Source organism: Penicillium cosmopolitanum, assembly GCF_028827165.1.
Source record: "Penicillium cosmopolitanum strain IBT 29677 chromosome Unknown utg000009l:1.0-9042332.0:1.0-9050551.0, whole genome shotgun sequence".
Lineage (NCBI taxonomy): Eukaryota > Fungi > Ascomycota > Eurotiomycetes > Eurotiales > Aspergillaceae > Penicillium > Penicillium cosmopolitanum.
Genome location: NW_026622679.1, coordinates 4,241,798 through 4,266,865, shown reverse-complemented (window position 1 = coordinate 4,266,865; position 25,068 = coordinate 4,241,798). Strand labels below are relative to the sequence as shown.

The following is a 25,068-nucleotide window of genomic DNA, read 5'->3' as shown; positions in this document are numbered from 1 at the left end:
AACTTTACACGCGTCACGTTTCAAGACCCTGAAACATCAAAATAGGAGTAATAGGAGTTCAAAAAAGGGTCAATTTGGTGAACGGCCATCAAAGGTACCAGTAGGACTAGCAAGTTAGAGATCAACCGAGAGGTGATCCCGAGTAGATCAATTATGGACTTGCCACCTGCGTTCGAATGTATTAATTTTAGAAACTTCGAGTCTGGACCGGTATTGTGACCTGAACAGTCAGTGGACCTGCCCAGGTGCTCACCTGGAGACCTCGGGAAAATATATTTTGTCCCAAGTCAGAGGTATCCTGCATTGTACTAATCTTCCCGGTGGCAATCGGCAAAGTTGTCAAATTTGACTCGGTCCATCCGATCGGGACAAGCGCCGCTCTAAGTATTTAAAAATGACATGCTTCATAACTTGGAACATTTTCTCGGATAAGCAATTCCATCTTTCTTGGTCGGTGATTTGGCCAAGCCCATCCGTATAGTTTTCAACGTAGGTGGCGTGCCCCCCTTTGACCCCCAACGTCATTTGGAGGAGTTCCGAAGTTCTAGAATACTTACGGATCCAAGAGAATGCATATCCATGGATGCTAGGCATTCAAGTTTCTTCTACATTCAGTGACATATTTAATCTGCGTTGTCGAAACAAGGTTCTTTTTGCCCGTGTGATGGATAAGCGCGAGGTCCAAGCGGAAGAGAAGCATTTATAGAATATAGAACGGCCACTAAAATAAGCTACACGGATGACAAACGGCGAATGAATGTCCTAGCAATAAATGCGCGTTCCAACGAATAATATTGGGGTCAAGCAATATATTATTAAATTGTAACTAAATAAGAGACTAGTGGCAATTTAGACACTTGGATCAGGTGAAGTCAAATCTTGTTTCGACTGTTAAGGGGATGGGCGGCGGGAAGGGCTGCGGGAAGGGCCGCATGAGATATCAAAGTGGCGCGAACGCATAAGCAAACCCTTTGCAGAATGATGAGGAAGTACGAGTAGGCAAGTGCTCGGTAGCTGATGAGCCATTCAGATACAAAAGGTAGGGAATAAAAATAGAGTGGGTCTTGCAGATTTAGCTGAACAAACAGGCAGAACGCAAAAACACACAGGTGATCTACCAACTAGCAAAATACCCCACCAAATTATGTGAGAAAAGGAGTCATTTGACTAATGATTTGACCCCTAATGAAGATTCAAACACCAAGGCAACAAGGCTCGCTCATCCGAACACAGGAAGACCCTTTTTTCTCCTCGTTCGTTTCAGGGCAAGGGGCGGAGTGGAGAGGATCGACTCCGCCTTCTAGGACAAAGCTAGGGCCTGTCACAATAGTTTCCTTGGATGATCATCCGAGTGGTCGATCAGTACTTCGCATGCGTAATCGTTATTGAATTTCACGAGCATTAATCTGAAACAAATCTCAGAGCATGGTCAAGAGTCCTGTCAGCATTGACTGCTTGACAATCGCTCCACTTTTTACTGCCAAGATACTTGGGGTACGTATTCTCGCGAGCGATCTGGATTCCGGAACGGCAGACTACGTACGCACAACTGGGCCGAGAATGCAGGGAGTGCAGCGACTCACGTATGGGATATCTCTTGGCATAGATCAGGGATCAAATAAATCGGAGTAAATCAACCTTTCTATAGCTCTAAACCATAAATTAAGAAGGTTTCTTTGTTTAAACCTACGATTTATTCTCTATCTATCCATCTTCATAATCTCCAAACTCCTGAGTCAAATCAACATCATGTTGCACGCAGCTCCTACCAGCGCTATCCACACAGATCACCCCAAGCCGGTGCAACCTCCAACCTCGAAAATGACTCCTCGATTGTTGAACAAACTCGATACTATTCACCACATCGAGGATGCTCATGTTCTTCATCTTTCACGACAAGTCGAAGTCTTCATGCAATTGCTTCCTCGCGACAATATCAGCTTGCACCCCGTGGCTGCTGGTGGCGTCGTCTACCTCACCAAGGCCCATCTCGGCTCGCAAATCAACTGCACTCTTGGACTGGGCATGAAGGGCCTCGTCACTAGTAACGATATTGAACAACTCGAAGCCTTGCACACTACTGCGGACTTGACACCTTCCATCTTGCTTTGCCCATATGCAGACCAGAGTGCATTGCAAGCACTTGCCATGCGCAGCTATGTGCTCGACGGGTTCCTGAACATCTATGCACGCTCTCTACACGATATCCAAGTCGAAATTGACCCTTACATGAGCTTCTCCGAGGACCTTACATTTGGACCCGAAATGATCGTCAGCCGAGGTGCAGCAAACGAAGAAAACGGCTCAACATTCATTCACGCCTCGGTCGCTGGATTCAAAGACGACGGACGGTCAGTTGAGGTTCTCGCAAGCCTAGCGGAGTCAGCAGTGCTACGACGCGACACAATCTTATACTTTGCGAAGATCGACGGGCAGATCGCGGGATGTGGTGCCATGGCTTTGATGGAGACCCAGTATGGCAAGATCGCACATCTCTACATCGATAGCACGCCCCCTAACTTCCGCGGGCGCGGTGTTCAACGGGCACTTATCCGCGCGAGACTAAATGACGCCAAATCGCTTGGTTACGACTTTTCCACCATTCACTGCCTACCGAGTATTGGCACCGGTCGCAATGCCGAGAAAGAAGGGTTCGGTCTTGCTTTCACCAAGCCTATGATGACCAAGAAATTGGACTAATGAGATATTCAAATCCTCATGGGTTTAATTTCTCTTTCTGGATCATCCTCAGCCCCCTGTTTTTCTTTCTTCGCACATAGACACTATTACTCATCCTGGGCTCAGCGATTTGCCTTGGATATTATTTTCTCTTCATACATTCTTATGGTTGCTCTTATTGATCATTTTCGGCTTTCGATGTTTTACAAACTTTTGAGTTTTGGCTTGACAAGGGTGAATCTGGCACAAATATACATATGGCGTTGGATGCTTCTCGTTTAGAACAATATAATAGACTTCATTGATATTCTAAAGCTTGTTCCTTTTTACCTACTAGTTTTCTTTCTTTCTTTTTTCGTGTATTTTGCAGGCTCTGAATACTCCGAGCTGGATGAGGACTGCTTTAAAGGTACTAGCAATATTCGGGATAAACTGACCTTCGAACCTCAACCTCAACATAACCATCAATACTAGGCCCGGGGGGGGGCTTTTAGGGCAGTGCGAGAAGATAATAGGGAAACAGAGACCGCATAAATCATATTCACGACAGTCTTCGTCGCAGACCACCTTTTTGTCCATTAGATAGGATAAGGGTAATTGAGCGAGAGCCTTAGAATATTTGGATAAAGCGCCCAGGCTCACATTTACTAAATATATATTCGCGTGCGCTGAAGATCTTACACGAATACTACTAGTATTGTACATATTTTATCAAAATAAGAAAATGTTCGTAGCCACTTTTTATTTAGCAAGGGCAATTTTTCTGGATGCTCGGACGGGTAAGAAGGGTGGTTCCAATCTTGCATGCTAAGTTACCTAGAAATACTTATAACTCATCCTTCCGAGGTTGCATGTGAAGCCCAATCAGTACAGAAAATTAGGAATGTGATCCATTTCTAGCCTCAAGGTCGAAAACGAAAAGCGTTGCTTGTGAGCCGAGCCTCGACTTTGGACAATATTACTAGTACTCCGATAACGGACACGAATATGCTGAGATTCTTGTCATGGTAGTATTAAATAGACGATGTCTATGTTGCCGAGAGCTACAGAATCTTCAACTGCGTGCTATCCCCATGAGTGTCCCTGGTCAAATTATCCTTCAATTGCTAGCATTACTTTGGGCTAGCTCGTAGCTGTATGGTTGGGCTGTACCGGTGGGCCCATGGCGCTCGCAACGATCCGAGATCGGGACCCCAAATCATCAATTTGTGACCCACAGTGTTATCGCCGAAACTTCCTTCGGCTTTTGTCGTACACGTCTTATACAACGTTCCTTGCACCTCACCTCATTGGAGACAATTCAGCTGGATTTTTCGATCTCATGAGGATGGGCGAATTTGTCGAAAACAGCGACCAGCCGACCGCGGTCGCGCTTCCAAACTCCGAGCAGTTTTATTTGGACAATGATCAAGGCGAAAAATATTTGATTCAAGTATCTTGGCCGTTGAATTGGCGAGATGGTCCGGCCTCGGCTCGCAAACCTCTACCTATCATGTATGCCACTAGCAAAAATTCCAAGGGGCCAAGCTTACTTACCCCATCTCGCTAGGTATATGGTCGATGGGAACGTAACGTTTCTGACTGCAACCGAGTCTTCTTGGCGTCGCCAACTCTCGTCACGATACACTGGGGGAGGTCTAATTGTCGCCATTGGGTATCCGTTAACTAGAAAATTATATGATTTTCAACGACGGAACGGCGATTTGACCCCACCAACAAAAAATCCAATTCCTGGCCACGGAGGAGCCGATGGCTTTCTTGATTTTATTGATGGATGTGTTCGGCCCGCGGTCAAAGCGCGCTACCCGCAAATAACTGTCTCGCGAGAAGGTCTTTATGGCCATTCATACGGGGGCATCTTTGTGCTCCACGCCTTGTTCACGCGCCCCACTATGTTCGATAGCTATTTGGTTGCCAGCCCCTCGATTTGGTGGAATGATAGGTGCATAATGAGCGAGGCGAAAACATTCTTGGAAAACGAAAACAGGCAAGTCAAAAACGGCTCGCTACCATCGCTGGCTATCTTCTGGGGCTCATTTGAACAAACTCCACCCCGGTGGGATAATGAATCGCTTGACGAATATGAGCAGAGAGTACAGACAGCCTCCGATCAGAAGATGGCGGACAGTGCCTTCGGTCTTTCTGAGATGCTGAGAGGTTCAAAGGGGATACGAAGAGTTAAAGCAGAGGAAATTCTCAAGGAGGACCATATAAGTATTACTCCATGTTCAGTCAGTCGAAGTATCATAACCTTCTTCGAGGACTGGACATGGGAGGACTGCTAGATTCTCTTGGCAAAAATAAAGGCATCTTCGACATGCTTGTGAGAGCGTTACACACAATAGGTTCTTCTGTACGTAAAATTTAAATTTCATATAAGCGAGGAACGTTGGCATTTGAAAACAGAAATTTCGACATACCCAGTCGTGGAAGAGTATACGGAAATGATCGGGCGTCAGTCTAGTTTGAGAGGAAATCGACTGGACCCAAATGTCTAGCGATTGGTCTGAGTACTCAGCTTCAAACTTTAATACCATACTTCACAGCGATATGGGGGCTTGAAATGCGGGCCAAGCTGGGCTTTTCCAGACACAGTCAAAGCAAGGTAATGCGTCGGACATAATCGGATTAGTGTCGCAGCATTTTGGAGTTGGCCTAAATCAATCCGCTCAATCAATCTAATCAGATCCTGATTGTGGCTGATACAGCATGTATTGTTCGGTATGGTATTTGAAAATATTCACAAATTTGGAAACACCTTCGCTTCTCGCCTTGGCGGTCCTCCATTAAAATCATAGATGAACGAGTCTAGAGTTCCTTGCCTTGTGATGCTGTACTATTTTAGACTACCTAGTATTTACCTTCCTCAGGCCCGATTTCTTTGTTTATACATTGATTCTGCAAAGTTGATAAAATCGTATCAGGACGGATTTTCATTCAAAAATTATTCTCTAATTTGCTCACTGTTAAATAAATGGAACCATTTAATGTATAATGAAATTGCCACGCAGGATGTCCAGGATGTTGGATATGCGCCCCAATTACCACCGGGAAATGTAACAAGGCCGGGCCAGGCTCCGAGTCCCAAGTGGGCACCAAAAACTGTACGAGGTCTCTTCCTTGGCCAGCAGAATATAATTTACCTATGAAATACGGTAAATGGGGTCTTGATAAGAATTAAGAAGGAATTGGCTTGGCTTTATGATTTCGGATGGAGCTAGTTCTTCGCTGGGTAGGGATAAGCTATCCATACAAAATATATTGATGCTCAAGATAGTACTTGCCAAATTAATCCGTGCACAGGTGATAGCTGATGGATTTGTTTTACTCGAAATGGGTTCAATGGATCATGATATTCGTGGAAGCGCTCTTGACGGACAGATAGCAGCCGTCCAAGCTTGGCCAGGTGGCGAAGGAAATATTCGGAGTCGCGTCGCCCACACCACGTATGGTGACTCTCTGGCTTGATAAAAGAGCTTGAACCGCGAGTTGCCGATATTTCTCGTTCGACAAAAGAGACGAGACAACGAAGTAGGGGAGTGAAACCCCCGAAAACCGCACTGCGTTCTCCTGTCGGATTAATAAAATTCAATCAATTGTCGAATATCTATGGCTCATAGCCGAGGATACCAAGACAGCCCAGATATCTCAAGGATTGGCATTAGTACTCAGGTGTGACCAGGGCCCCTTGTACTGTATTGCGCGGTAACACTAAGAGCGGAGCAGGAAACCTGGCTCTCGCCGTTTACTGCCCCTTTCTACATTATGTTTTTTTTGTTCTTGCTTTCTTTCCAATTCCGCATTTACAAGCTGTCTATTTGAATAAATCATGGAATTTTCATCTCCCCACTCCCGAGAATCGGGCCACTGGTTAACCCCGAAAGAGTTAGACCTACGACACAGCACTGGTCCAACACAATAATAAATAGCCGCTTGTTCGCCATAATAGTCGTGCTTGAAAATGCACGCTTTTTCCTCCAACGAGCACAATGGCCATTCTCAGCAAGCTTCACAGAATTGTGGGTGAAAAGCCTGCTGCGGACTCTCATGAAGCTTCGACGAGTGACCCAAATGTCGTCCAGATGAGGGCCAATGACAAGGAGGCTGCACATGACATGAATGAAATTGCCGGAGTGTCCAAAAATGATGACGATAGACCAACTGAAGATGCGCAAGTTGGCGTGAGACAAATTGAGGCAGTCACCCTGGCCTGGGGCAAGGGGTCCGTGTTCACGGTGTTGATATTGTTCGTTTCTACTCGTTTCTACTCATCCCACCAAGTGTCTAGAATACTAATATCTCGACCTGAACAGTATTTGGTTCCTCACCCTCATCAATAACATGAAAAGCTCTATGGTCTATAGCTTGACTGCCTATGCCACGAGTTCATTTATGGGCCATTCGCTTTTGACAGTCATCACTATCGTCGCCAATGCCATGACAGCTGCCGTTTACATCCCCATGGCCAAAGCATTAGATCTTTGGGGACGCGCAGAGGGTCTTCTTCTTATGACTTTGTTTTGTATGATCGGACTTATTCTTCTCGCTACGTCGCGAAACCTTGAAACTTACTGTGCTGGAGAGGTAAGACACGGGCTACAACGAATTACTTCATGGGTGCGTGTGCTAAGTCTAAAATAGGTGTTCTACTCTGTCGGTTTTGGCGGACTTGCCTACAGCTGGGATGTTCTTGCAGCAGATGTGACAAATCTGAGAAACCGTGGTTTGGCATTTGCTTTTACTTCATCCCCAGCTTTAATCTCGGCATTTGCAGGTTCCAAGGCCGCCGCGGAGTTTCTCCTCCACGTCGACTGGCGTTGGGGTTATGGGATCTGGGCAATAATCTTGCCATTTTTTGCTCTACCAATCTACATTATTCTGGCATACAGTTTGCGAAAAGCTGAGAAAAAAGGAATTATCCTCAAGGAGAAGAAGTCATGGAGCTTCAATTTACAGACCATCCAGTGGATTGTTATCGAGTTTGATGGTGAGGCCCTCTGGAATCAATTTTGTGAAAAGCAAGTGTGAAAAATACTAATATGGGTTGCCTCTCTAGTCCTAGGCGTTATATTGTTTGCTGGCGGGTTCGTCGTTTTTCTTTTGCCCTTCACGCTGGCCAGCAGTGCCCCCGATGGATGGAAAACTGGATACATCATTGCGATGATGGTAGTGGGATTTGTCACTATCATAGTGTTCGGGTTATACGAGACCTATGTTGCTTCAAGGCCGTTCTTGGACTACAAATTTCTCACCGATCGAACAATTCTGGGCGCATGCCTACTGGATATGACATACCAGATCTCTTATTATTGCTATGGCAGCTATCTGTCATCCTTTTTGCAAGTGGTATATGAATTGGATGTGGCCACTGCTGGATACGTTGGAAACACCTTCAGCGTGGTTTCTTTTGTCTTCTTGTTCATTGCTGGTTGGCTTATTCGATGGACTGGTCGCTTCAAGTGGATCCTTTGGGTATGCGTTCCGATGTACATCTTCGGGCTGGGTCTTATGATCCACTTCCGTCAGCCAGGTGGGTATATCGGTTACATTGTCATGTGTGAAGTGTTTTTCTCTGTGTCTGGTGGTATATTCATTCTTTGCGTGCAGATAGCTGCCCTTGCCTCGGTCGACCACCAACACGTCGCTGCAGCTTTGGCACTTGTGTTCGTGTCGGGTAGCATTGGTGGAGCTATCGGAAGTGCTATATGTGGAGCCATCTGGACGAACACTTTCTTGAAGCAACTAGAGCTTCATCTTCCCGAATCTGCCATGCCGAATTTGGCTCTGATTTACTCACAGCTTCCTGTGCAGCTAAGTTACGAAGTTGGAAGCCCTGAGCGTGACGCCATTGTCAAAGCCTATGGCTATGCTCAACCAAGAATGCTTATTGCTGGAACCGTGTTTATGGCCCTCGGCTTTATCTGGGTCGGGATGATGAGGAACTTGAATGTCAAGAAAATGACCCAGACTAAGGGAAATGTGTTTTAGCTGAGTGCGATTGATGTCTGAGTATACACTATGAAATCAAAATTATGTGCTTGATTATAGCCTTGATCTTTGAAACTCGCACAAGTCGATTCCCCTAGCATATCACGATTGAGGTACAGGTTTTCGAGGGATCACTTGCACCTGCTCCGGCGTATTTCCAGAACCCTCGGACATTACTGGACTATTCTGCCCAGGAGGATGTAGCTTAGACAATTTGTTGCGACGACGGAGACAAAACCTAGAAGTTAGAAATTATTAGCAAATTTAATTGATAAACAATCGGGGGGGTTAGAAACACTCTTACAGTATTCCAAATATTAATAGGATGAGAAAAGGAAGCCCCAGTCCTACGCATAGACCAATTATGAGCTTTTTGTTTGTTCCGTGAGTCGTAGCATCGAGAGAATTCTTCCAATTAGATGTAGCGGAGGGAGTATAGGGTGTTGGAGCTCCTGTTGTTGAATACAGTCTCTTGACATTCGACCCAAATGGAATTGCACTTGTGACGGAAGCAAGTGTCTTTGCCGGAAAGGTAGGTTCGACTCCAGACTCAACAGTCACAATAGAAGTCACGGTAGACTCGTAAGAAGTTGTGTTTTGGAGGTTTGCGGGGCAATTCGGCAAGCCAGATGACATACATCTCACAATTGTGTAGGATTCTTCAGATGTGACAGATGTCGTAATTAAGTTATTTCGATTTTGAATCTGAGCGCGATCTGTAATCTGTGATGCTTCTGTAGTCGATTTTTTTCTCTGCACATGTGCTGGCGAGCGTGGTATACCAGAGAGGAACGGTTGTGTTTGGTGATGGGCCCCAGGAGTAGGCGTCAACTGCGACGGTAGCACCGGCTGCTGCTCCAACTGCAACAGTATATTCTGCAAGCGCTGCAAGCTCGCAATCATCTTCATTTCCCTCTGATGAGCCTTGTACACTCATCAGGAAATCCGCAACATAGGCGAAAATCTCGGCACTAACACCTGCACTGTAGCTTGGCAGCACTCTCAAATCATGAGACGCAAATTCAAACCCGACACTTGTCTTGAGACTCAAGATCGCCTGGATAGATCCTTGGCCTTCTATCGTGACAGGCAGAAATTCATAGGATCCCGATGGACTGTTGAATCTGTGAGATGAATCCCAGAGTTTTGATAATACGGATTGAGAAAATCAATGACTTACAGCGTCATACTCGAGAGATTGCTGCTGAAAAGTTCCAGGTCAAAGCTGAGAGCATCATCAAGTTTAATATGGATTCCACTTCCGATGTCAACTTGAGCTTCCGCGATTAAAATAAGATCGACACTGAACACTGCACCAGCGGTGAGCCCAGGAACGGAAAACCCTGCAGGAGTCTCCGATGTAAAAAGATTCAGACTATACGTGGCCCCTGTATTCAGAATTATATCAAGGTCCAGATATAGTTCCAAGTCATCGAAATCAAAATGAACATGAGCCTCTGGAATTTTGGGAAGATTTTGAAGATTCAAATCGAAGTCAATCGTTGGGAAAGCCTTTATTTTGAAACTTTCATCACTCAGATCGTCCCAAACGTCTTCAGCATATTCTTCAATTTGATCAACGACCCTTCCCGTGATATTTGTGACCTCATCTTTGAAGCCATCCAATGTCTCAGTTAAGTTAAAGTCTCCAGAGATGGTCAGAGCACCGCTCACCACTCCTTTAACATAACAAGTCAAGCATTTGACCTCAATAGAGCTATTATATTGTCAGACTTGTGCTTCTGATTGAGAAGTAGCCGCCATATGCTCTGGGTAATCTCACCTATCGCTATACTGAAATAGAGTTGCGCCCGACCAGCCTTTGTCAAGAGAGGTTTTATTCATAGAGTAAACCCCATCGTTCGAGTCCGCTCTGGCTGAATGAAGGGCTCGGCCAAGCATATTAAGTGTTTCTGCATTTTTCATACCAGGTGGGTTCCGGACTTGCAACGACACATCCTTTGGGGGAAGGGCTCTGATAGAGACACAAAAAAGACCGAAGCAAAACAGTCGCATCAGAATGGAGAAATGCATTTTGGTATGTTCTTCTCCTTACCCGCAGGAAATATTATATACACATTACACAGGGATATGAGATGGGAGAGGGGAGAGGGGAGGTCATGGGCTATAAGAAAAAAAAAAATAAAACCATCAAACTGGCACTAGACACCGACCGGGGGCCGAAACGAAATCCATGTTGGTCTTGTTCGCTCTCGCAGGGGTTTTATCCAAATCTGTTGGGGGCCAGACAGGGGTTTGCATCAACTCTAGCAGGACGAACATGTTCACATGTACCCTGGGAATCTAGGAGCCCCGCGCCCGAAGCTTTCACGCGAAGAGCATCCAACTCTGTGTCAAACTCTACAAAGAATGCTCATGGTCCAGACTAAAAACACCTGTCTTCATTTAGAAGAGCCTAGGAATAGTGCATCCAAACTGAAAAAATGCCTTGGGTTGGAAAACGAAGCAAAAGTACGACCTATGCCGTCTTCATGCACGACTCCGCCTCGTGTTGGGGCTACTGCTGCGCTACCAAGAGAACCAAACTCGAAGTGGTCCTATATCCACACTAGGCTTTTAGAAGTCTATAATATATACGGCGAAATTAGCATAGTAAGCCCTGGAGGGTGTCTGAAGATGTATACCTAGCTGGGCAGCATATTGCAAAATCTCTGCAAGTGGTTATTGAAAGCTCGATGTTTCTTGGGAACGAGATTGGGGATTGGGGGCCATATGCAGATGAACAGACTTTTGGGGCGAAAACGGAAGTCGGTCCTATATTGGCTAGTGGACCCCAGAGAGTCGATGTCAATGGAAAAACACCCCATATTCACCACGATACTTCCAGACTAGTTCCCTGCGGTGTCTTCGGGACTTTTGTTTGACTATTGAAAGGCTCACCTTTCGTTGACTAGCTTTTTCTTTTTACCCCAATTTAAATTAGAAACGCAAAAGAACTCAAGCAAGAAGAATATATAATTATCTTCACCGCAGTCTTGTAAAGCAAGATTGGCCGGAGACTTGCCACCTGGGCAGTTGGCAGTGGTCACCCTCGCACCCGCGCACGGGAGCATTCGTTGGGGCCTATGCCAATGGTGCCTCAATAATCGGCAGCAGACCATACTGATGAGCGACACACAGAGTTATGCTGGGTATGCCTGATTAGGATCGTGGCCTAGAATTTAATTCCGACTCAGAAATAAAGGAATAAGGAGATTGAAGATGCGGGCCTAGATGTAACATTGAGCCAGCATAATGCAAGTCAATATCTGCCAGATGAGTATAGGTTGTCTATAGGTTTGAAGCCATGGGAGTGCAAGTGCAATGCAATGATAATTGTAAAATATTATATTGTTATATTATGGCCAGAATGAACGAGCTGATGCAATCGAATTTCAAAATTCAAAGTAACAGGTCGTTACAAAGCAACACCAAAGAGCAGCACAGCACTCGAGGCATGCAGAGCGTTGAATCCAGGAATCAAAGTCCTGGCAGCATTCTTGTTGTCGTCCGAGTCTGTCTCCGATTCCGAATCACTGTCGTCATTTGAGGTTGAGTCTAGTTTTGAAATCACTCCGCTGTGAGTCTACTTTCCAGTCCACAAACGATATCCACAGAAAAGCTTACCTTCACTCATACATTGATCCCCAGCATCCGAAAATCTCTCTTGGAAGTCGGAAAGTTTTGAGGAGATTTCACTCAGATCGCCAGAATCACACCCGCCCTGGATGCAGGTGCTCAGATCGTCTACCGAAGACTGGACCGAGGAGAATGATGTGACGCCGCAGAGACAGTCCACAGAGGTATGATCGCTGCTTCCACACTTGCCTTCAAGACCGGAATTGTTGTAGAAGTCGCCGAGGCAAGTCTTCATACACTGGAGAACGTCTCCGACAATATCATCCCAGGTCTGAAAACCACTGGCAGCGGTCAAGGAAATTGAGGCGAGGCCCACGAGTGCAACAGAGAGGAAGCGCATGATTTTGTTTGGGCCTGCTTCTTTATGCGAAAAGTAGGTCTTTTAGGAAGAGCTGAATGTCTGAGAATTATCAAGCTGCGTTGTAGAAAGTGAGTGTGATAAAACATCTGGAGAAAGCTGCGGGCCTGAACTATAAAGGGGTCCTCTATGAGTCCCAGTCGTATCGTGCCGTTTTCACATTTCTAAGCGACATCCGTGCCTGCACTGAGCGGACTTGTTAAGCTGGTTGAATATTCGGCTCTTTTGTAGTCTAATACGAGACGGAGTATCATACATTCAGCGGAGCTTTGCTTGGTGGGGACTTCTACAGTCTATTCGGAGCGGAATGAAGGGACGGAAAAAGAACTCCCAGTCGTATACCTCTGCGCATAGACCCATAGTAGCCTTGGCGCCCCGCCAAATAACCATAACGGCAGCTATTGTTGTAGTACTTTTCTCGTATTAATTGTCAATCCCAATATCAGCACGAAGAACTTTACCCCTTTCCCCTATGGGCCACTAAAAGAAGACTCCCAGGTGCGGATCCCACCATTAGTCTATCGCAAAGAGTGTCAATCCGCTAAGTGGAAGAAAGTGTAGACAATTGTGTCTCCGAGAACAAAAGCCCATTTAAGACTTAGTTAGAGGCTTGATAAGTATGGAGAGGATACGGTACAAAATCACAAAAATGCGATAGATGACGTAAACATAGAAAGCGAAGCTTATCTATGATATACAAGACACAGTAACCCCTAAGCCTGGGACAACCATACCTCAACAATGGATCCACACTGCAGAAAGACCCTCACTGTCTTGAAAAAAGAAGATTGAACAAAATTGGGGAGGGGTGCTTTTGAGAGAGATTGAAAATAGCCGGAGGGCCATTTCTCGTATTTTGTAGTCGATCGTTGGCATTGCCCTCACTAAACCAAATCGAGCATCGCTTAGTGCGATACTAGTTATGGTTTCTCTATTGAGTCGTGCGATTTTGAGCATATTCAAGATCAAATGTTTGAATCACAGACAAGAATTTATCATTTGTGAGATTACGCGAAAGCTGAAATTCGCAGCATCACAAGTTGTAACCAAGTTCTTTCTGGCACTGACTATACTAATGGGATTTTGGGAGGCTGACACTGGTTTGATTGCGACTAGGGAGCGCCGTAGACTCGTAAGAAAAAAAAATTGATATGGCATCGTCCGCCTTTAATTTGACAGCGATGACTCCCGCAGACTCTGTTCAAATTTCGAATGAGAAGAAAGCGGACAGGCTAGGAAAATGGAACTCGACTAGACCTCGCGGCTTGCGGTGTTCAATTACCATCAGGGATCACCTCTGGGTTTTGCTGCTGCCTAGTCACCAACCTTCCTGTATCACATCACAATATCTTTAATTTTGGCAATATCGAGGTTACATGCCGACCGTGATTTTAGATCCATGCAAAAACGCGCCCCTGCCAGCGCAGTCTGGCAGTAAGATTGTGATAAATACTTCTAGAGATAGAAGGGCACGAAATAGGCGGAAAATCTCAGAATATGCGACGCTTTGTGCGGATTCTTTGGGGGTGGTAGAAAGCCGGGATTCCCGCACTGCCTGGAAGCGAAGATTGGAGAGAGATTCTCACAAGCGGTGCCCCATCGAAAATTAAACCATGGGTAGCCCCAGCTCGAGACTGTCGTCCCACTAGATAAAGATATGGTCTATAGACATATAAGACGCCGCAACCGAAATTTCCAGTTCAAAAAATAAACAGATAAAGGTTCAATTCCTAAAGCAAAATCTCTCTTTATAGAGCGCTTATGGTCATGATTCGGTTCCAACAACACAATTATCCATCCAAGCGATTCGCGACTTGTCCAGCATGGTCGACATAAGGCCCTGAAAATAGATTTCTGGGAAGGGGTCTTTATATAGTTAGTAAAAGCAGGCTAGGAGGCACGCTTCTCCCATACCTGGGCGAGGCTATGGTCGGGCAACACCCTGTTCCATCTGACTCGGAGTATTGACGCCATATGAAGCGACCGCTGCGGGTTTCTGAATCCCGGGTGAAATAGGATAAGACCACTGCTGTATAGGGGGTGGCTGAAAGGAGTTTTGTTGTATCTCCTTCTTCTTCTGCTTCTTCTCCCGGTGCATTTTGACGGCGAAGACAATGATGACACCAATCACAATTACCAGCACAATCGGGATAATGATGGCCTTAAGAAGAATCTTGATGAGACCCATGATGAAATGACACTGGTAGCCAACGGGAAGACAGGGCAATAATGAAAAATCGGTATTGGAAGTTGGGGTTTAGATAGCCTTGACTGTAGAGAAACACAGAGCAAGCCCAACGGGGCCCCCTGGGAGGATTTATAGCTTTAGTAAGGGGGGGCATTGAATATGATTGCTAGCAGGGCTCAGTTCATCGCAAGGAAAAGGCTTTTAGATGGCGCTTACTTATATGATATGGTTGGGCGAGAGTATCACAGGCCCGCAAGTGATAATGTGACGATGCTTGTGTTACTTCTCTAGGGCCATATATAGCCCGCCAATGAAGTTAATAGGAGTGACACTCCCACACGTATATGAGCCAAGGAGTGCCCGCTTGGTCTGCAGGCTAAGCTTCAGCCCTACAGGGCTGCAGTGATGTGACCAGTGGTGCAGGGTGGAGAACAGGATTTCCACGCTAGCAAAAGCAGTTGCCATCTCCACAACCTCATTCGGAGTGTTGTTGCTGCAACTAGCTCGTTGAAGCAAGACAATTCCCAGGGTTAAGAGCAATGAACCAATGGAAGTTTATCAAGATGGATGGAAGAGCGATCCTGCGGGTTTCGTTGCTATCCATTTTAGGAACTGAAGGTTTGTCAAATCGTATTAGTACGATCCCAGAGGAACGAAACCGAGTTCCCAGATTTTCACATAGTCCGAATAACTTTTCTAGCCCATCCCTTTTCCAAGGGCATTCTCTGTCAGGGTAACCCGATTTTAACAGCGTGAAGAACAGTGAATAGTTAGTTGGCATTGACTCTACGCTATGAGTGTCCTGCATAGCGCGGGATCGTCAGGCCAATGAAATTCGAGATAGACTTGAGCTATTTCCAGGCACCAATATTTACTGAAACTTGAACTTGGTGTTTTAATACCCATTCAATGATTCGTGCGGGCAATGTGGTGGGGTCGAGAAAATGACTCTGACAATAACTGGAGAAGCAATGGCCCAACGGCCGGAAGACATGGAATGATGCCAGATCTGAGATGCTTTTACTGGGAGATGATGAATGGGAAAGGATGAAAGTGTGATATTGGTGGTGCATGCGGAGAGAGGAAACGATCTAGAAGGACGGAAGCACGGCAACCTCCCCCTTTTAACGCCGAAAATGGCGGTCTCGGCACCACACCCTCCACACACACACCCGTCTAGCCATGGCCACGCACTTCCCCGTTCCTGTAACAGGCGGCGTTATGCCAGCCCCTTACCGTCCGCTGGTGCCTAGACACCCAGGACCTGCTAGATTCAATACGCTTCTGCTCACTTTCAAACTAAGCAGTTTTCTCTCCCCTAACTACTACAGCGCCCTCCTGTCCTCTATAGCGCCGAAAATGGCTATACTCAATCCCAGCTTTTGCTAGCTTTTAAAAGCACTGACTGCTCTTCCCCGCTTGTAGACCTGTCTTTACACAGATGTATAGGTTATAATGTAGAAACTATCGATCAGCTCGACCTCCAAGCTTCCACCAGCTCTTGGACCTTCCAGTTTCTGCATTTCCATCGGTGCCTTGCTGAGACCTCTCCATCTCCAGACATCCCTTTTCAACCAAAGAGATGATCTCCGCGTCCTTGGATTCTCGCGCAATTTCTAGCATCTTCCCAGACGAAAGAACAGAACTGAATAGCCCTTTCCCGAAGAATGTCCGCAAGGCATCGACCCTTTCCATTCGAACAGCAGTCCAGAAAACAAGAACATTCACAGAGGCTCCACACCGAAGTATTTTCTCAATTATCTCCAGTGGCTGCGCAGATTCAAGTGCTGGCAAGAGTGCTCCACTAGCACCGAGTCCACCTTCACGGGGATCAGCGCCGTGATCGAGGAGAAAATGTAGCAGCAGGAGAGCCGATTCATTTTTCGAGTCTGAAGAAACAGAGCCTTGCGGACCGCGACAAGCTTCTGTGAGGAAAGTCCGATGAGGATCCATCTCGAGATTGACAATATCAGGAGAATGGGAGTAGAGGAAGTGCATGATTTCGATATTCGGGTGGTGGATGATAGCCGAGGCGATTTCTTCGCAGCTGATGTCACCGACAGTGTATATCGACAGTAAATATGATACTACCGTGGCTTGGTCGTGCTTAATCGCCGCTGTGAGAAGAGTCCATGTTGGCGGGAGGCTTTGGTCCGTTTCGCGCCATAGAACCTTTGAGCCGGGCTGGATGTTTTGGGATAAAAAGTGCGATTGAAGGGTTTCGAGGTTTCCGGTCATGCAGGCGTTTAGTATGGCTTGCTTGTTTGTTTGTTCCATGATGGGAGTGTGTATGGGCTGGTCTTCGGATGGATTCAGTACTCTCGTCGATAGTGAGCAAAGTATTAGACCCCACATGGGCCTCCTGTGTGATCAATATTGGGGCCCACACGTGTTTCAGACAGGTGGTTCTTCAAGCGTCAGCATCAAGGTACATGTAGTCAAGTGGTAAATTCAGTATCAACGTGGGGGCTAATTGTCGAGATCATCAGGCAAAATGGAGCCTGGCCCACATTTGTAGGGTCATTTTTTAAGTTTTCTTTCTGTAGCCCCCTGCCCCCATTCAAGTTGTCGGCGGCCTTATCGTTCTTCACAATGGGGCCAGGTCTGAGATAATTTGACACTCTTAGGGCCGAAAAATTATTTCCCTAAAATTGTTTTCGTTTTATTCGGCAATACAATTAAGCTGAAGCGTGTTCTTATTACGAACTTCTCGATCTTGGATATCTGACTCTATATCTATTAAAGCTATCTTCGAAGCCGATCAAGTGTAAGCAGCGACTAGAATCAGAGTGGCTAAGTGAGTACTGAGAATCGCCATTGGCTAACATGAGCATCGAACCACTCTTCATAGGTTGTCTGCTATAAATGGCTATTAGAGTGGTTCCCGACCTTATAATCTCTGGTGAGAATTTCAAGACGGAACAGATCTACGACCAAAAGTCTTGGTCTAAACTTCATGAAGAAATCTGACAGTCAGACAACGCCGATTACAGTGTGTATCGGTACGTTTTCAGCCCCATAGAGTAAGCTTTTAGTTCCATAGAGTAAGCTTTAGCCCCATGGAGTACGTACGCTTTTAGCCCCATATAGTAGACAAGGGGCGAAATAATCAGGGGTTTTGCCTCGGCCTTTAAGATAGGAATGAGAAATAAGACGGTTCCAATAAATTTTACAGAATTGGCTGGCTCATATAAGAGCCTGAGGTCAGGGGATTCGATATACTCGTGCATGTTTACTGTTTTGCCAGATATTGGAAGTAAGTTAGAAAGCTGCTCCATACCATGCTTTCCAGACTTCCCAAGACTCTAGTCTTCTTCATCCTCATTCTGGGAATCCAGATTCTCCCAGTATCAGCAGGAAACTGTTTCTCACTCCCCCGAGACCCCAACGACAACACCCCCGCCAAACCAGCCAGCATCTGGGCAACATGTAAAAACAGACCAGATCAATGGGCCTGCGCCGACCCCAGCATCGATTTCCCAACAGTTGAATGTCTCGCAGCAGACATGCGAACCTGCGGTATCGTCGGCACTGGCCCGACAATCTTCTACTCCTTCGGCGCAACCACCGTTCAAGTTCGCACTCGGTTTAGAGATACCCTCGACCCACGCGGTATCATGTGGAACGATGTCCTGGATGAGAAATACGGCGACGAGGTCCTCAAAAAGCGCTTTGCCGACTTTCGACTGGATATCCCTACCCGTTTGACCGTTTACACGGCGCGCTTTGCAGAGGCTATGGCGACGGTTGCGTCTGGGGAGGTTTTCTTTGCTGTGAAGAATTATGATGGTGAAGGTGGCGGGAAGGGTGCTTATCAGACTCCGACTACTTCTGGTATCAATGTCTGGCGGACTTATGAGTTTCCTACTCTGCAGCGGAATAAGGATGTTACTAGCGTTGTTAGTATTGACATAAATAACGATAATAGTCGGAGTGTGGATTGGAAGCCGGATGGGGATATGGAGCTTTTGCCGGCTAGCGGGGCTAGTTCTTTGAATGTTCCTTCTGTGCCTGGGTGCAGTGTGAAGTTCCGTCGGGATGCTTCTTGTGTTGCCCCGTTGATCTGCGAAACTGATGGTGAGGATGAGGAATGTGAGGAAGATGAGTAGAGGTGGCGAGGAGCTAGGTTAGCTTAGAAGAAAAAACAATCTACTATGAAATTGTTGACTTGATATCGATTAACGTCCTTGATCAAACATCTGGGCAAATTGTTCGTTGTAGATCAATCTCATGTTATATTTTGTGTCGTTCAAATGAGGAAATAGTCACGCCATTGGATAACTAGCGTATGGATTCCCGAGGTCAAAGATTCAAATGTTCCCTTAGCAATTTCTGTCACTTCAGATCGTTCCATTTTTAATTCCCAACCCGATCCAGAGGGGCGCCTGATCCGGCGCCGTTGGCCTAAATAGTAGTTGTCCTGCTTAACAATTACAAACTAGCCGGTCCTGGGGCTCCTACTCAGTGCCTCAGGCGCTGATGACAATCACCTCAGGTTTAAGGCACCCGTTCGATGCCCTTGAGGGACTATGATTAAGAAACAATTCAAGTGGGAAAATATCCAAAATTATAATATCCGGTCGGGAGGTCAAGTAGACACCCGTGCAAGCTATACAGCGCTTGGTCCTGATTAGAGGAACCGTTCCAGTAGTTTACGAGGACAGCTGCATCAAAGAACGGCGTCCTTAGAACCAAGTAGCATATCCTCAGATGACTCGGAGCCTTGGTACTATCGAATTGAAAAGATACTAGTATATATAAATCTTGGGAATGATAGGATTTAATAAGCTGGGTTGTAAGCTTCTCACTTAAACGAAAATTTCGAATAGAGGTCGAGCTACTCAGAGGATGCACATACAGCATTCCATTAAAACAAAGCCTCGAATCGGGTTTAATCTTAAGGGAAGCACCAGGAAGCAAACAATTCTAAAATTCTAAGAAGAGGAAAGAAAAAATCTTCAAGAATCTCAAAGGAAGGAAAATCGGAGATATCATGAAACAGGAAACGCAACTAAATTACAAGAAGCGAATAAACCACTTTGCGCCGAGGTAGCAATAAAAAGCCACGAAGCCCATCTTAGCGGCTCACAGTACCCCCATATTCGGTACTCTCGGGGGCTTGAAATATCTGTGTCTTCATCTCATGGGAAGCCTGATACTTGGGCAGCGTGAAGGCGCTATCAGAAGGCAGTAGCCAGCCAGGGTGAAAGATATTGAAAACTCCCACCGCGACGATCATCATAACACCATCGAGAATAATGAAAAAGACTTCGTGGGTCATAACATATCCCGTCCAGCCTTGAGAAAGCTCAACCACACGATAAATGGACCGGATGTAGATGAAAACGACCGAGATGATCATCGCAAGAATCATGAAATTGATGGAGTCCATTTTTCCCACCTTAATCAAGCCGGTACGGGTCGTGCGGCGAAGAAAGTCAAAGGCACAGTATACGAAAACACTGATCGAGACAAGCTGAAAGACGATACCCGCAACCATTGTGTTTGTGCCCGGTGCAGTGTCACCTTTTCCGTTTGATGCGGACGATGCCATGCCGCCTCCCGCTGCTTGGATAACGAGGGAGATGACGTCGCAAGTGCAGAATATCCAAAGGTATAGCTTGGGTGAGAGGAAGGAGCTTTCCGGGCCGAAGATTTTGATGAAGCGACCGAGTAGAATGTAGATACCGGCTGTGTAGAAAACCGGAGCTGTGGTAAGATATAGTTTTATTAGCCTTGTGTTTCCTTCGATCAATGTTGGGCGGTATTGAAGCCTACCTATGATCAATGTCGAGATCTGGATCATGAATGCTGTACTATTGTATGGGCAATCAGAGCTCCACGTACGCCCGGCCCAGCCAAGAACTTCCACTGTTTATTGATTAGACTCCCAGAATTAAGAAGAATGTGCGCTAGATTCGTACCAGCGCTACCGATAGCAAAAACGCAGCACCACCATGTTCGCTTCCAAGAAAATTGGACAATGTGTGCAATCATTGTTGCTCCAAACAGCAAACAGAATGCAATACCAGCTCCTTTTGACGGTATATAGTCATATGAACTGTGGAAGCCTTCGCGATAGGCATGGCAGCCAACAGAAAGCTGTTCATAGATCTTTTCGGTTTTGGAAGACATTCTGAGAGAAGAAATCGAGTATAAAACGAATAGAGGGACGTTTGGGTACTAAAGAACAAAAGAAAAATTTGCTGATAGAAATGAGAAAAGTACTGGTAGTTATCAATTGTCAGAGAACGGGAATGATAAATCGACTACTTATATATGTCGCAAGTCTTACGGTCTCCAAGCCTGGTCCTCGAAATAATAAGCACTTATCTTGCAGCCAGAACCAGATCCTGGAAGGCTGAGCCAAACGCAGATTCGGGTCCATTTCGTTAATGCCTAGTTGCCATAAATTAGCTAGACCAACGAATACGGACAGAGGAGCCAAATAAGGCTGGAACACGTTAATATTGGGGGCCATGGAGCAGTAGGACGTGAATCAATCTCTCTGACTGGAGGACGGACTATGAGTCTGCGGCCATCATAATGGGAAGCATGAAGCCTTGGGAGTAGATGATTGGTTAGACCGTATATTATTAATTAGCCTAAACCCGATTGGACTAACCCGCATAATCTTATTCTCGCAGGAATATTTTCAGGCGTGCTCAGCCTCACCGTCGGCCTGGACCGCGCCTAACGACCTTTCATTGGTCCACTCGTAATTTTGTCATCGAAGGGACAGAATCAGCAACAAATGCGCCCCAAACAGATCGACGAGTGAATGTTGATTCTGGAGCCTTAGCGTGGTCTGTGAGTAGAAGTCTTGGCGGGTATCGGCTTTAGGAGTTTTACGCCAAAACTATTTTTGAACAGTGTGATGGAATTGAGAAGAACGAAAAGAACCAAACGAATAAATTGATATCTGGCGTGGTCCAGATACATTTGGAGGAGGTTCATGGCAAGTAATACGTGATCAGCGTCCTTTTGTCCCTTTCTACGGCATCTTGTGCATGGCTCTCCTGCAATCACACCTGGAATTGGGTAGGTGTGCACTCGAGTCAGAATGTGGTTCAATTTCTTTATCAGAAATTGCCGCTGCTGACAACCCTCTTCCCTCATTTCATGTTTGTATTTTATGAAGGCCCCTGTGACGAGAAAAGGCCGCCCCGAAATGCATCTCGGCTTTTATGCAGTGAGACCCACAAGCGAATCATCGGCGGATAGTATTTTCGTTTTCTAGATTTTATAGGCTCGTATATTATCATGGAGCTGGACTAAGGGGAATGATATTTGTTCAATCCTATACTACTAAAGCATTCTATTGCGCCTTTCCAGCCGCACGGTACTGTCTTCAAGTGAACCTGTATCCGAATGCATGATGGCTCTGATCGTTATTGAAGTATACCTCGGATTAGCAGTACCGCTTCAACACGGGAATTCGATTTTATTTCATATTATGAGTTAGACTTAGATAAAGCCAAGTAGCTATTACGTGTGGCACTCCTACAAAAGTAGGTACACATCCACGGGTCCCCAGATTGATCTAGTTAAATGTTAAAATGCGACGGTTCACAGCTGGAGTCGAGATTAACTTTTCCCAGGGAACCATTCCGCTAAAATAAGCTAGTATTCTAGCTCACACAACTATTTTCGAATTACTTAAAAAAGGTGACATAAAATTCGATCTTGGGCGGGACTGGCCTTTACCAGTAATTAATGCCAAATCTTCAAATCTTTACTTTCAAGTCAATAGTTAGTTAGTTAGTTAGTTACCTATTTGTCGAGACTGGGTGCCTCAGGCACCAGGGTTACCTACCTTTCAATTGCTTCCAAGGTTTCCCTCCTCAATATCCTGTCATCACCTGGGCACACATACACACATATATTTACATTTATCACCCCTCCCGGACGTACATCTCAGCTTCCATCAATATTCTTCTAAGTCCCACGTGGCGACCACTAGTTATCCTCGTATTCCTTCGGCCATCGGCGTATTTGCAAGTCATATCGGCATATTTTTTCCATCGGCGAGTATATTTTTCACCAGTAAGAATTGCATGACTAGGTTAAAAAATACCTTCAGCTCTAATACGTCTATATCTTTGTTTTGGCTTGGTATATTGCAACATTTCTTATATAACAAGATGAAACTTTGGCTTCGAGTTCAATTTCTTTTCTAGCTCATGTCAAACCGCTTAATTCCCATGTAACTATCATCAATCGTTTCAAGATGTTGACCGCTCTCTTCCTTGCCCAAAACCCGCCCGATACCAAATACACATGCACACTGAAAGCCGGCCATATACCCAGTCTACTCAGTGACATTGTATGTGCAGCATCTGATTCTCTCGATGCATTGGAGCTGTTCAGCGAGCTCTTACAGGAGGATCATGCTTCACCGACTTCTACAGGTTACATGGCATTTGATGCCCATGTCGGAGATACCGCTTGCCAGTTGCGTGCTCTCATGATCATGGTTCTCAGACAGCATATATTGAAGGATGGGCGCGCTGACCGATTTCAACGACATATTGCTTCTATGGCAGATGCACTTCAAAATGTTATTACCCGAGCGCGAGACTCGTGTCGCATGTTGACCGCAAAAGGATCCAACTTTGAAAAATTTGGGTTTCATCGGGCAGGAGAATCGCGATGCAGTCTCTTGATGAAGCTTGGATGGGTAGAGCCCATCACCGAACACGAGACGCGATCGGCGGGATCTATAGAAGAATGGGATCCAGACAATTTCCAACAGGTGGCTCGTCTCCTCATCTACAGCTACGTCCTTTCGAAATACAAAACATTTGTCCGGCGAAAGCACATAATCGGAGCTGAATTGGACCCGGAAATCCCAATACAATACGCCGCTCGACTCATGGAGTCTGATTACAATTCGAAGAACCCCGTCTTCCCTTATTGGACCCAGCAAAAGCGTGTTGAGCATGACTTCCAATGCATGCAGGTCTGGTTATCACAGCTGAGCTGTGCATGGCTGAAGTCCCTAGCACACGTACGGGAGCGAAATGACAAACTGCAGAGGTAAACAAAAAGGAATAGCCCATCCCGCATTGGGTTTTTGATTTAGAGGCTAACTCTCGCTCCCCGCAGCCTACTGGAGAGTACAACACAGTCCAGTCGCAAAGGATTGACGTCCATACCGAGCTTCGTTGGATTTATTGCTTTGCGTCAGCTTTGGACTCAGATGCCGCCTCCTATTTTGATCGCAGTCAAACGCTTTTGTAGCGCAACCTGTAAGATTTCTGAACCAGCCGAGTAAAATGGTATTCATAAGCTAACACCAACTCAGCCTTTCACGTCAACTACTTCACAGTCACCATCGATACAAGTGCCTGCTCCGGGTCCACCATGCTCCCAAAGCCCTTCCAGTGGAAATTGGAGCAAGTAACTGCCGACCAATTGATATCAGACGAGTCTACAGACCCGTCTTTGGTCATCTGTGGTAACTCTATTGATGGGCCGTTGGTCGATTACCTTTATGCATCCTCAATCGCGACTCTCCATTTAGACGCTGACTGCGGTGATAACGAGAAACATTGCACTCGTTTTCGGCTCGTTGATCATGACCAAGTTGCCCTCTCTGGCTATGCTCTTCATAAACATTATGCATACCCAGTGAAAGGAGAGAAAACACCAGAAGACACCGATCTGTTTGTGAATCAACTTTTAGAAGAGGCTGAAGCAGGATTGAGTCAACAACTACAAATGGCGAGGGATAAAGGTGACGAAGTAGGGACGTCTTCCAATTCACTCAGAACATTCATGTGGCAGCATATCTTTTTGGAAACGCCGGGTCGACTGGCCTATAATATGCAAGAAATTGGAGGAACCCTACCGATCAGTGCGCTAGTTCAGAAATGAGGTTACAGCTCTTGTTGGTTTTCCCCCCAAAATCCCAACTAGCCCGGTATACTGCGTATACGGTGGACATCGCGCTTGGTATTTAAGACCTGATCGAATCAATTCAATTCAATTCAATCCAATTCAACCCTCGATTAACCTGATGCAACTTAACTTAGAAAAATTTCCTCCATCGGAAACAAGACCTTGCCAAACGCCACGCCCAGCAGTAATCAAAACAAAGGAAAATAGCGTGGTGCCGAAAGAATAACGCGCTGGGAACGCGTCAAAACGTTAAGAGTACTTCCTATGGTCAATTGCCACGCAACGCTCCCCCTTGCGGCCAAGTCCCACCTCT

General features: G+C 45.9%; 10 protein-coding genes across 10 annotated transcripts; 5 read left to right on the top strand and 5 right to left on the bottom strand.

Moving 5' to 3' along the window:
• Window positions 1–1,749: 1,749 nt before the first annotated feature.
• On the top strand, window positions 1,750–2,700 carry N7509_009699 (GNAT family N-acetyltransferase; the record flags this gene model as incomplete). Its single annotated transcript, XM_056634336.1, has 1 exon — window positions 1,750–2,700. The coding sequence occupies one exon, from the start codon at window positions 1,750–1,752 to the stop codon at window positions 2,698–2,700; it is 951 nt and encodes a 316-aa protein (XP_056484956.1).
• Window positions 2,701–4,006: 1,306 nt separating this feature from the next.
• mirB (uncharacterized protein) lies at window positions 4,007–8,667 on the top strand (the record flags this gene model as incomplete). Its single annotated transcript, XM_056634335.1, has 6 exons — window positions 4,007–4,173; window positions 4,229–4,910; window positions 6,687–6,925; window positions 6,993–7,263; window positions 7,321–7,666; window positions 7,736–8,667. 6 exons carry the CDS (start codon window positions 4,007–4,009, stop codon window positions 8,665–8,667), a joined length of 2,637 nt encoding a protein of 878 aa, XP_056484955.1.
• Window positions 8,668–9,355: 688 nt separating this feature from the next.
• N7509_009697 (uncharacterized protein) lies at window positions 9,356–10,701 on the bottom strand (the record flags this gene model as incomplete). Its single annotated transcript, XM_056634334.1, has 3 exons — window positions 9,356–9,791; window positions 9,848–10,384; window positions 10,451–10,701. 3 exons carry the CDS (start codon window positions 10,699–10,701, stop codon window positions 9,356–9,358), a joined length of 1,224 nt encoding a protein of 407 aa, XP_056484954.1.
• Window positions 10,702–12,085: 1,384 nt separating this feature from the next.
• Window positions 12,086–12,646, bottom strand: N7509_009696 (uncharacterized protein; the record flags this gene model as incomplete). The annotated part of the gene is made up of 2 exons (XM_056634333.1): window positions 12,086–12,225; window positions 12,295–12,646. 2 exons carry the CDS (start codon window positions 12,644–12,646, stop codon window positions 12,086–12,088), a joined length of 492 nt encoding a protein of 163 aa, XP_056484953.1.
• A 1,942-nt stretch (window positions 12,647–14,588) lies between these two features.
• N7509_009695 (uncharacterized protein) lies at window positions 14,589–14,852 on the bottom strand (the record flags this gene model as incomplete). Its single annotated transcript, XM_056634332.1, has 1 exon — window positions 14,589–14,852. One exon carries the CDS (start codon window positions 14,850–14,852, stop codon window positions 14,589–14,591), a length of 264 nt encoding a protein of 87 aa, XP_056484952.1.
• Window positions 14,853–16,316: 1,464 nt separating this feature from the next.
• Window positions 16,317–17,129, bottom strand: N7509_009694 (uncharacterized protein; the record flags this gene model as incomplete). Its single annotated transcript, XM_056634331.1, has 1 exon — window positions 16,317–17,129. One exon carries the CDS (start codon window positions 17,127–17,129, stop codon window positions 16,317–16,319), a length of 813 nt encoding a protein of 270 aa, XP_056484951.1.
• A 1,004-nt stretch (window positions 17,130–18,133) lies between these two features.
• Window positions 18,134–18,961, top strand: N7509_009693 (uncharacterized protein; the record flags this gene model as incomplete). The annotated part of the gene is made up of 1 exon (XM_056634330.1): window positions 18,134–18,961. The coding sequence occupies one exon, from the start codon at window positions 18,134–18,136 to the stop codon at window positions 18,959–18,961; it is 828 nt and encodes a 275-aa protein (XP_056484950.1).
• A 968-nt stretch (window positions 18,962–19,929) lies between these two features.
• On the bottom strand, window positions 19,930–20,987 carry N7509_009692 (RTA1 domain-containing protein; the record flags this gene model as incomplete). The annotated part of the gene is made up of 3 exons (XM_056634329.1): window positions 19,930–20,561; window positions 20,631–20,723; window positions 20,777–20,987. 3 exons carry the CDS (start codon window positions 20,985–20,987, stop codon window positions 19,930–19,932), a joined length of 936 nt encoding a protein of 311 aa, XP_056484949.1.
• Window positions 20,988–23,082: 2,095 nt separating this feature from the next.
• On the top strand, window positions 23,083–23,895 carry N7509_009691 (uncharacterized protein; the record flags this gene model as incomplete). The annotated part of the gene is made up of 1 exon (XM_056634328.1): window positions 23,083–23,895. One exon carries the CDS (start codon window positions 23,083–23,085, stop codon window positions 23,893–23,895), a length of 813 nt encoding a protein of 270 aa, XP_056484948.1.
• A 323-nt stretch (window positions 23,896–24,218) lies between these two features.
• Window positions 24,219–24,731, top strand: N7509_009690 (uncharacterized protein; the record flags this gene model as incomplete). Its single annotated transcript, XM_056634327.1, has 1 exon — window positions 24,219–24,731. The coding sequence occupies one exon, from the start codon at window positions 24,219–24,221 to the stop codon at window positions 24,729–24,731; it is 513 nt and encodes a 170-aa protein (XP_056484947.1).
• Between the last annotated feature and the right edge of the window lie 337 nt (window positions 24,732–25,068).